Source organism: Thunnus albacares, chromosome 18, assembly GCF_914725855.1.
Source record: "Thunnus albacares chromosome 18, fThuAlb1.1, whole genome shotgun sequence".
NCBI lineage: Eukaryota > Metazoa > Chordata > Actinopteri > Scombriformes > Scombridae > Thunnus > Thunnus albacares.
Window position 1 is genome coordinate 27255023 of NC_058123.1, and position 12271 is coordinate 27267293.

Genomic DNA, 12271 nt, shown 5'->3' on the forward strand with positions numbered 1-12271 from the left:
AACAGTTTCCAAGACACCGTGTTTTTACCCAGCATGGATCCACAGAGGGAAATATCTGAGAGTGATGAGCAGTTTTGGCAGTTTACCTAACCTGATTGGGTGGAAATGCTACGGTGCTGGCTGGACTGGTGAACATATTGACAGACTGAAATCCTCCCTCTGTATTAGTGAAGACTTCCCCCTCTCTGCAGGAGCTCTGTGACCCCGCCCCCCACTCTCTCTCTCTCTCTCCTCTCTCTCTTTCATGTCTTTCTCTCAATGGTTCAGTCTTTTTTGGGCGAGTGATGGCAGGCCGGCCGGCGGCACAGTGGGGGAGTTTGGCAGCTTGTTAAATGTTTTCTAAAACACCCACAGTAATTCATAGAGCCTGTAATTAATCGGGAGAGGAACCCCGCAGGCCACAACCAGGAGGTGTGTGTGTGTGTGTGTGTCGTCTTTGCTGGAGAAGTGCTTCATGATTCCACAGTGCAGTGAGACAATCACCACAGACCAAAGAGACTAAACCAATCTGTGTTTTACTGCTGTGAAGCAGTCTGTGTGTGTGTGTGTGTGTGTTTGGTGATTTAGGGTTATTAACTGCCATTAGCGATGTTTCAATTAACACAGAAGAACTCTCATTTTAAATGTAAAGCTTCAGCTCAGAAGTGGTTGCACTGCAGGACAGACTCACTCATTCAAGTTGGCTACACTGACATGTTGTTTCCCCTCAATACATCAGTGTATTAAAGAAACAACTGTCTGCTGAAAGTTAACCTTTAACTTTACAGATATTTGAGCTATGTTGTTCTCTTTTGACAGACTAAATATAAGCAACAGAAGATCTTTGAAACTGTTGCACTGACACTCATATGTCTTTGACTGATGTCATGTCAACATTTTGCTGTATCCTTTTCATTTCCTTGTCTTACTACAACTTAAGGTTGTCAAATGGGACATGACGGTGGAGTCTATTGATTGTCATCCAAGGAACTGCCTTAACATGATCTTTTTCATCAACATCACTATAACACCACCATAACACTATATCAACAATACCTTTATGATACATTATAACAAGCAACAATCTTATAAATAAAGCATAAGATCTATATTATTACCTCTATGATAACTTTGTAACAGTAACATCTACTATAACATCACTATGGCACTCTTATAACAACACTATAACACCATGACAATACCATAACAATACACCGTAGCACAATATTTCACAATTCAAAAATATGATACACATTGTGAAGCTGAAAAATGGAATGAAATCATAACCTTCAGAGGATGTAGAAGTCATTTATTCATATTAACGCAAGAGGGAGTAATCAAGCTCATTTCAGTTTGGATGATTCATATGAGGATGTGAAAGTAGAATTTAAAGAAGCCCTGCAGAGGACTGAGTGAGTCAGGATAACCACAGATGGCCGGACCTCTTGGGCTACCCGAAGCTACATAACTATCACAGCTCACATCATCTACCGCCAGCGGGAAATGGTGAGTTTTGTTCTCCAAATGTGCACAATCACACACTGGCCAAAATATTGCTGCGGGAATGAAAGTGGCTGTTAATGAATGGGAGCTCGCATCATTTTAATCAGCCCACTACCGTTGTTACAGACAATGCTAGAAACATGGACGGAGCAGTGAGAGAGTCTGAGCTGGGACAGCACATTAGGTGTTTAGCCTACACTTTAAAAAAAAAACTGCTCAGACTGCCACCGCATATACTTATGATCAACATGAGCATCTGGTGGTTTTGTGGTGTGGCCAATTTGGGTGTTTTTTAGTTTGGTAATGGCTTTTCACCTAATGTTCAGACATTTTTTGGGAAGAAATTGCTGTTTATACATTAAAGATAATCTGATTTTGGCATGCTTGTTTTTCAATTTAGTTTCATGAGGGTAGAGATCTGCTTGTTAAAAAAAGCAACATTTTTGAAGTTATGAGATTTTATTTTTGCTTTTTGCAGTGGAATTTATAGAGTAAGGAAAAAACTGTAAGAAACAAAACCTCTATTGGAATGGGACTAGTATTACCTGGGGACCTCTAATCATTTCTAATAATTGCGGACGTCGTCTGTGATCTTAATCCCGTGTGAATCTGCCATGTTCGTAATTTCTAAAGTAAAAGTTCCACTGTAAATGACCTACCATATACTGCCAAACACATGGGTCATGTGATCATATTAGTTCTGTGCAAATTGGCATCTCAGTGATTTGGGTTTTTTTTTTTTTCTTTTTAATCAAGGTTTTTTTTCTCTCTGCCTTTTTTCTGCTTCTTTTGTGATCAAGTATTATGGAGGCTATGGTAACGTGGTTCACCCCACTGGCTAACATCCTGTGGCTAACATTTAACTCACTAGCTGGCCAGGCTAGCAGAAGTGAGTCACAATCCAACAGCTTCTCTCCCAAAGCTCTCTGTGGAGCTAATAAGCTTGCTAATGTTCAGTTAGCAAACACATTATCTTGTTAGCTTGGCTGCTAATGGAACATTAACTTCACACAGATTATTCAAAAGATGTATTGTACCATCAAGTCCCGTCTGCAAACCAGTGATGCTCTTTTGTGGAAGAGTTTTTACTCCAATAAAGGAGGTTAAATGAAAGTGAATGGTGTAACACAGCTAATAAGCTATTATAGTTTCCTCCATTTTGGACTCTCAAGCTCTCTGTTCCCTCAAAGGTCAGCACTAATAAGATGGCAAATTCACCAAAATTGAACTTGATGAAGTTGACTTGAATAATCGTTGTGAATTTACTTCGCTCCCCCAAGTGAATCATGGGAATTCCATCAGAATGAATTGAATTTGCCACCGAATTTTGCAGCTTTAAATCCTACAGGTCTTAACACTGTAACAACACTATAATACCTTTATAACAACATTAGAACACTACAAAAACACTAAAATACCCTTATAAAACTCTGTAATAACACTCGTTGGTTACAGGAAACTCTCTCATACACCCTGTATGATTTTTTTCCATTAGCGTCCAGTACTAATTCCAGCAGCCGGTGCTGACAGTGAATATGACTGATAGCTGCATTGCTGGCTCTGTTTCTCACTGCTTTCATTAAGCTGCTAACAGGAACCAGCTAATGAGCCGGGCTGCACTCATTATTATGGGAAACAACACGTACATTCGTTATCCTAATCATCTAATCACGGTCACTGCCCTATGGAGTCAGAACCCACACATCTCCATATATCACCACGCTGCGGATATTCATCAGCATCTAACTGCCTCCATTTGGAAAAAAAACAAAGTGTAATGGAGCATATTAGCACAACATATTTATACTTTATTAGTTTCATATAAATGCAAGACAGACTGGAGAAATGAGCTAGTCTCGTGTCCAACAACAACCAAGTTTTCTAGAAAAATGCATTTTTAATTTATCCGTAGGGTTTTTATGTTTAACATTGAAACATGAAACAGCAATAAACATTGTTGAACTCTTTTTGCATGACCTCATTTGACTTTTAGACACAGTAAATGTAAAATGACAAACATTTTAGAGGACATAAGGGGTAGAATTTAATTTGAAATTTATAGAGTATACTGTATATGGGTTAGGGTTAGGGTTAGGGTTAGGGTGATGGGCCAGGGTTAGGGTTAGGGTCAAAATAAATAAGAGTTGCAGGTTTAAGTATAGTATTATAGTTTAAGTATAGTGAATTAAAAAAAAAATCAGAATAAATATGACACATCGGCCTTTTTCTACAGCGAGCAGTGATATTTGAGACATGTCTAGACACTTAATGAAACTTGTTTAGTCTGCCTTCGGCTGTTGAATTTTCATTTACATCGCTTTAAAAGTTACAAATGAAACGTGTCTCTCCACACTGTCTGACAATATCATACACCATAAATATACCATTCAATAGCCAGTATTCAAATAATGTCAGGATCTCAAACAAGGGTTCAGCACAAACAAATAAAAGCTTCCTAATAACCAATTCCTGTTCTGTTAGGGTTTTAATGTGAAACATCTTTAGGAAGTGTTGAGTTTCTGAGTTGCTTAACAGTGTTCGACAAAAATGGAAAAGTAGAGTGGTGAGTGTGACATGACTCTGTTGTCGTGCTGGTATGTTTAACATTTCCTCTCTGTGTGTATCTGTAAGCTTATTATCCCTGCACTGAAGTCCATAAATATGCAAAGAAAGTGTGTAAATGTAGCGTGTAAGTAAACTGTTCACCTTATCAAATATATTTAATTTGCAGATGAGGCAGGGGGAGATAAAAGGCAGGCAGAGAGAGGGATGAATATATAAATCCAGAGTGTATTCACAAATCACTGGAGGCTCGACATGATAAGAAAAAACAACCTCTGTCTAAATCCCTGTCTCCTTCAGCTTTGAAATGTATTATCAAAGACCATTTTAGTTAAGAAATGACAGGAAATAGATTAAAAAATACACAAAGTGTAGGAAGTCTACAACATCAGCCTCCCTGTGTTTATCAGAAACACTGGAATTAGTCAGAAGGATTGTTCTAATCACACCGGCTTCATGTCTATTTTAAATTTTAGATTTTTGAAAATGTATTTCCTTTATTCTCCTCTTCTTTCCTCCTACCTTTTAATCCTCTTTTCCCTCCCGCTTTTCTAACACTGTCCCTTTCTTTATTCTATCCTTTCTATCCTCTGTCCTCTCCTTTCTCCTTCAGTTGCCGGTTTCCTTCTTCCTTTACCTGTTTCTTCTGTAACCAGAGGCACATAGTGATTCCCACTGAATTGGGGTGAAGTTTAGAAAAAGAAGTCTGCATGTCTTTGCAGTTGTATGTTTATTAGAATGTGATGGAGATTCATTTTACTCACTTACAGGTAGATCTACTGTGACAAGTGCTGGGGTGCAGTATGTCAACATAGCAGGTATGAAGAGTGTATGTATGTTATGTGTAATTTTACATTGAAACTTTTTACATTTTAAATTATTGTTTGTGTTGTGTAGTGACAGCAGGCAGGTCCCACTCCATCATCATTTTTGTGTGAATATGTTGTCTATTATACTGTGTTGTTTTTATTGTAATACATTTTGGCTTCTTTGTGAGTCTCTGTCAAAAGGTAAAGATGTCTGCCTATCAAAACCTCAAGATTAACATGTTATGTTGCTATTATTGTATTGTGAAAATGACTAGATGTGGTTTTCTGGACATTCATGGCCCAGACAATTTCTTAGCCAGGCGCAGTCATCATAAGGTTTGCAGGAAGTCACTTTACTCAGTTAAGAAACAGAAGAGCTAATGATCCTTCAAACAACCACAACTTGTCATTTTTACACTTTGGGTTTTGTACAGATAACAGGAGATATAACATGTTAATTGTGGAGGTTTTGGTACTAGTAGGTAGATTTATATACTTTTGGATAAGCCAGGCTAGCTTAGTTAGATAGTTTCAACCATGGATGTATAAAGAGAACTGGATACAGTGTTGGAGGCAGGGCCCCGTTCATTCCTATGAAAGTTGCTCAGTGGCACATGAAGCCAAAAAAGTTCAACTTTCGTGTATAAAATTACCGAAATCTTCCGGGATCATTGGGCCCACAGAGCCTGCGCACTAGTGGCTTTGGCCGGCGAGTGGGCTACTTCCGGTTTAGCCCTCTGGCTAACTTGAATGGGGATAAAACAATTCAATTGTACGGCTCTTTTAGACTTTCAAAATAACTGAAAGGATCAAATTATAACAGTGAGACAAGTCATTTCGCAGGGTTGTGACACTCAAAAAAATGTATCTGCTCATTTACAGACGTCTCTTTCACAATGTAAGTCTATGAAAAAAAGTCTTTTTGGGCCCAATAGCGTCACGTGACGTTGTAATTACACAGTTTGGTGCTGTTCCTGGGGGCTTGGGTTCAATCTATATCCAGTCTTTGTGCTAAGCTACAAACAGGCTGCTGGATGTAGCTTCATATATGACAGTGACATCAATCTTTTTTATCTAACTGAGGTGTTTTGAAAGTCCACTACTGATGTTATAAAGTTGTCTTGGTTGGATGTTGGCATACTAAACATCCAACTGCACTAATGTTGACATGTCAGAATGCAGCACTTAATATGATCAGATCGCAGACAGACTCCTCCTGTTTATTGTAAACACTGTGTGATGTTTGCAGGCAGCGACTGATGACAGCGGAGTGTAAACAGAATATGAATGTGATGTGAACACAGAGACAGACTCAGAGGGGACGCTGAGACAAAGACATGAAAGGACGGAGACGAGCAGAGAGGCCCAGCTGGAAGGAAACTGAAAACACCCGAAGGTTAATTTGCAGATTTTCTCCTGAGAGTCGAACAAACAACAGCTGCTTCTGTTTGATTTCAACTCTCTGCTCGTAGAAAAAAAAATGCCCTCTGTTTCATTAAAAGGTACACAAATCTGATGCAGTAGTCTGGTGGTAGGCGCTGTATTCACAGATATGTATATCAGTTTGGGCGTGACTTTCTTTCGCCGAATGCTTGATATAATGACAGTAGAATCAAGTCTGTTCAAAAGACCCAAACACATTTACTCAGATAGTTTCCCTCAACTAACTTTTGACATTTCATCATTTTCTCTCCATCATTATTTGTTAGATTTGCTATCAAACTGATGATTACACGGACACAGTACCATGGAAATATTAAGAGAAGTGCATACAGTGTTCCGAGATCTGATTTTTTGCAGTGAATGTGGCTCACTGGGCACGAAGCCTCATTTTGAGGTCCACAGAGCACAAGTATTACAGTCTCTCTCTGGCTGAGCCCACTGACTTCCTGCTGGCTCCACACACACACACAAATGGCAGAAAAATATATTTTTTAAAAAGTAAAAGGGAAAATCTTTGCCAATGCTATTTTCTGAATTTACATATCAATCAAGAAAATAACACATAATTATCAATCTGGTTATTGGGCTTTCTAAACTAATTGCAGTCTAATAGAAATGCTATGTTAACTGTGGTATTATTAAAACATGGAGGCTACATTTAGCTTTTATTACCAATATCATATTTTATTTATTCATCTTTTACTGAGCACTGTCCTTTACTGCATTTTCTTTGATTGATGTTTAATTCTAGCATTTTCATAAGAGAACTGACTGTTACTCTAGAAAACAGCAGTTTAAATATTAGTACCGGCCAGATTCATCAATTAGAGGATACCCTGAGAGGCCAAACTCTGGGCAAAGAAAGTACAAAACATACGCTGTTGCTCATAAATCTTGTCCTTTCTGAGCTCCTGGCAATAACTGAAAGCACCCTATGAGCACAGATTTTTATCAGTTCCTCTCATTCTCCTCTGGATTATAACAGCCCCAGAGAAATTTTAGTTTGAAAGTCAAACTGAATCCGTTAAAGTGCGGGAGACCAAAACAAGTTTTTCAAAATAAAGGAAATGTGGAAATAACACCCTTGATTCATTGTTTCGCAGCTGTTTCTTCAACAGTTGCTTATTCTGTAAATAAAACTGAATATTCAGATGAAAAAAAAGCAAAAAAAAACCCCAAACATTTTACCACATTTTTCCCCTAAATCTGATGCAGAATCATTTAGACAAATTCACACTTTTTGACAGTGAACTTCCCCATCAGAAGAGACCAGGATCATGACTGCATTCAAAAGGGTTCAAGTACAGAAACCATCTTCTTATAAGTGTGTCAATTTCAGCCTTGTCGAAATACAAAAAAAGGCAGGTTTAGTTATGGGGTGTTCTTTGCAACATAAAAGCAGAAGTGGTGTAGAATAGTGGCCTTAGGATGGGAATAGTTATGTTAACATAGTGTTTTTTGTTGCCTATATTTTGCTACATTTTATGTAAATCCAACAAGATTACAACTGAAATATCGTTTTAGGTGTTTGCTCCTCACAAAACCAACAATCAGCTGCTGCTCAGGTGTCTGAATACACCTGAATACATGAACAGCTTCAGCCTGAATCCACCGGCAGCTGAGGAGCACTCAGACAATAAATACAAAACATATTTTATTTATGAAAATCTCCTCAAGCTAACAGACGGCTCGGATTTCATATTTTATGACTGCATTTGATTCTTGGTGTGATTCTCCGTCCCCGAGAGTGTCTACAGCCAGGACGGTTTCTGCCAGCGGAGGATTTTTTTTTTTCTCTATTTTATTTATTTTTTTATTGTTTTGCAGATGTCGGGCTGTTAGCAGTGTCCAGTTGGGATTTTTTTTTTATATCCCTTCCCTTGGGAGCTTTGACAAGTGACACGGTTTCATTTTATTATTTCCACACTGCACTGAACACTGAAGGTGTGTGTGTGTGTAATTCATGCACTTCTATCCATGTGGGGTAGATTTAGGTGGGTTGCATCTTGGTGGCTTAGGCTTCTAAAACGTCTACTGTGTCATCGCAAAACATCCCCGGTTGGAGTGTGGATGGGGACCTGTGTTTGAATGTCATCCCTCCTTGTCACCTCTCTACTGTCACTCTCAAAAGGCAAAATATGAAGAGAAAAAAAAACACAACACATGTCTGGTTTCTCACCTAGCACACTCAGCTCCGTGTTCGCAGTGATGTTGTGGTTCTTGTTGGTGGCTGTACAGCTGTAACTGCCAGAGTCGTCGTCAGTGACGCTCCTGATGATCAGATTGCTGCCCGCCAGCAGAGAGTACTTCTTATTCCTGCAGAGAGATGAAGATTGAGCTCGTTTTTATCTTTGTTTTTTGTTTTATCAGTTTATAACTTACAGAAAACATGTTGGATTTTTTTATGTTTGCTTTGATTCTTAAAAGATCAGTTTGGTGTTATACTATATTTTTCTTATTATCAACAAATCCCATGAAAAGACTAAAATCAACAATGTGTTATTCCGTCTCTCAATACTTCTGACTTCCTTACGCTTGTTTATGCCTCTCAGCCCCAAACCCATCGGTTCCCACTGATGCTCCGTAATTCCCCCAAACAGCTGGGCACTGTGGGTTTTTTTTTAAGCAAACATTACTCAAACAGAAGGGAAATACTACAATGCATTTGCTGGAGACTATTTTCAGCTGTGGATTAACACACATTTGTTGCTCTAGTGAGTATTTCTGGCAGCGGGACAGCGTGTGTACGATTTGAGTCAAAACAAACTACGGCGTGTGTGTTCATGGTTATGACGGAACATGTCTCCCAGTGCAACAGCGTGACTCAATGACATGTTTTTAATAGTTTTTTTGGACAACAACGGAGCTCTACGGCACAGAGGAATAAGATATATCAGGCTTTGATACACACAGACGATACTTGTTAGAAGATCAGTTCGGTGTTGGTTTGGCTTTGCACATGAGATTTGTTGAAAGAGAAAAAGAAAGAAGAATATAGAACATCACCAGACTTTTATGTTCAGTTATTCAGTAAAATTTTGGGCTACTGGTGGATGCTGGGATTGTTACCACAGGGCTTCATTAGAGAATATCTTAGGTTTATAGTCAGTTAGACAGACCAGCTCTGGATCAGTTCCTCTCCTCTCCTCCACTGGATGCTGGGAGTTGGGTATCCTGAGGCGGAACATTCCAGAATGGCGTCGGTTCCCAGCAGAGCCGTTACTCTGGATGGACGCTGGAGGAACTGGAGGTTCCTGCTCACACCGGGCTCTGAGGGAGAGAGAAATAGAGAGAGACAGAGAGGGGAATGAAAAGCTGAACCGAGGTGGTACACATCATGAGATACAGTGAACCGGAACGTTCCATACGTAAGTGATAGTTCAACATGTCATTCCAAACCACCGCCAGCTTTATAATCTGCTGCTGTAACAGCCTCCACTCTTCTGCTTTACAGCACATTTTAGAACCTGGCAGCCACGAGGCATTAGTGATGATGTTGGGTGATAAGGTCTGGCTCACAGTCAATATCCTTGTTTATTCAAAAGGTGTTGAATAGGGTTGAAGTCAGGGTGGCTGGGTGAAGGCCAGACAAATGATTCCACACTCAACTGGGAAAATCTTTTCTTTATGGACCCGGCTCTGTGCATGACGTCATTGTCATGTTGGCAAGCATGTATCATGCTTCAGTCTTTTTCTTTTCCTTTGCACCTAGTGAAGTGAAATCCCAGCAGGAAGCCACTGAAATCACACACTTCTCCTACTCTCTTTATGTTGGGAACATTATCTACAGCGGTCCATAGAGACCTCCAGCTTCACTGTGAGCTCTTAGGTTTATCTGTGAGCGTGTATAGCAGCAGAGGGCCCCGATTTCCTCTGGTAGAATTGTCATGTAGGTCACTGAAAACTTTTTGTAGCTCTCCCAGTAACAAGGAAACTGGGAGAAATCAGGCTCTGCCATTGAGCTTTCTTACAGTGAAGATGTACCCGAATTTAACTTAATACGGTCCAGAGACTTCCTTTGAGAGATCCCAAAGGGGACAGAGTTGTGGCTAATTGCTGCCAAAATGGACATAAATACACCGTTTTCAGTGAGAAAATGTCACCAGTTGAGCTGACAATATATATATAAATAAATACGTCATTTGTAGTTCACTCTGTAACGCCAAATCAGCACACAACTACTAGAATGTATCCAGGGCTGTAGGGGTAAAGCTTGGGTAAACTTTACCTGATCTCAGCTACCACATAGCACGAGTGGGTCGTGATTTGTTGGTTCCTCTGTGTTAACAGTAACAGCTGTCTCCATGTCTCATACAAGGATACAATGTTCAAACAGAAAACAAAATGCTTCTAGATGCTCCAATAGAAGCTGTGGTAGGAAGCCAGTCAGAGCGCACTGACAGCTGTAATGTGATGGGAAGTCTGTGTAAACGCTATACCAGAATTTGAGCCTGAACCGATCCTTTTAGGTCTGGTTAGGATGTTTAAACAGTATCTAAAGTCTTTGTCTTGCACAGGCTCACATGTAACAAGCTAATCAGAAACCCAGAAAATATGTTTACATGGCTAAGAAATCTGCTTTGTCCAGGACAGATAGAGATGGAGAATCAGGTTTCTCTAATCCCTATACCCCCGTTAAAAACAGCTTTCTGGTTAACATGATGTTAAAGAAATCTGACCACTGCAAAAAAGCCAAACAGTAAGCAGGCTATGGAAGTGAAACATGAATTTCTGTCCAGATGTGGCAGTTACTGCTCTGATGGACAGACCATATGATGTCACACTGTCTTTAATCCACTGACAAAGATGATTGGTTTTTTGAATTGCAGAACTGTCTCAGCATGCTCTTTTGAAAAAAAACAATAAGTCGAAACTTTAATGTTTTCAGACTTTGATTATATCTGATTTAAGAAAAACTCAAGCCTGATATATATATATATGCATCGTCTGACTGGCCATCAGGAGCAACAGGAATCCTGGTGGGGACCTCAATGTGCAGGCAAAATCAAAACTCTTTGGCCAACATGGAAATCAGACAGCGTGTTTCCTGTGTACTCCATCCACGACAATCCATTTTGCCTGTTTTTGTGGCTTCTTCTTGTTGTTTTGCACTTTAACGTGATGCTGTTGGCGTGCGAGTGAGTACTTCCACTGACACAGAGGACGTCAGTTGAGTGGGTGGTCCTTCAGTGTGGCCAAGGACAAATTGCGTACACACTGCTAAAAGAATGTGGCCATTTGTGGTCCAGACCACATTCGGATGAGCAATCAGATCTCAATGCGTCCTCTATGCGTCTCGGGTGCATTCACACCTGTACTCCACTTGCGTTTGGATCACCCAAGATGCATGTTAATGTCAACAGGGCCATAGTAACAGGTTCCACACTCACGCTTGAGCCGCAAGTTTCAAATAACTTTAAAAGACTGAGGAGATAAAATGTAGTAATTTTACAGCACAGGAGGGCCCACAATTACCAGCACTAATATTATATCATGATATCTTATTAACATTTTACATTTATTTTTATTACAATTATGTTTTCAAGTGTATTTTATTCCAATATTATTTTTGAATATCTTTTACATTATTATTCTAATTTTATAATAATAATAATAATGATAATGATAATTGTATTTTGTTTTCATAATTGTTTCTTTTATTTTTTACATTTAATATTGCATTATTTTATTATTTCATATTAGGCACACAGTAATATTGTGTTCAATTTTATATTCAATTTGTTGACAATTTAATCATGTATTCATTTAAAAAAATATCAGGTCTTTTTGTCAGGCAAGTTTTCTGCAGTACAAACTACGTATGTACTTTAATATTTAATATTTTTGTTTTAATATTATATTTTAAGGAATGGATTATATTCAATCTAAAATTACTTCTAAATTCCATTAATATTATAAGAGTATATATTTTATTTAGCAAGTGTTACCTGCAGCAGGAACAGATTTATCTGATT

At 39.0% G+C, this 12271-nt stretch overlaps 1 protein-coding gene across 1 annotated transcript in view; it reads right to left on the minus strand.

Annotated features, from left to right (window-relative positions):
- dcc (DCC netrin 1 receptor) overlaps positions 1–12271 on the minus strand; it is a 196618-nt gene that overhangs the window by 167726 nt on the left and 16621 nt on the right. Inside the window, exons 4-5 of the mRNA XM_044334582.1 lie at positions 9416–9566; positions 8476–8612 (exon numbers count right to left, since the gene is read on the minus strand). Coding sequence (XP_044190517.1) covers positions 8476–8612; positions 9416–9566 — 288 coding nt within the window. The remainder of the gene's footprint in view (positions 1–8475; positions 8613–9415; positions 9567–12271) is intronic.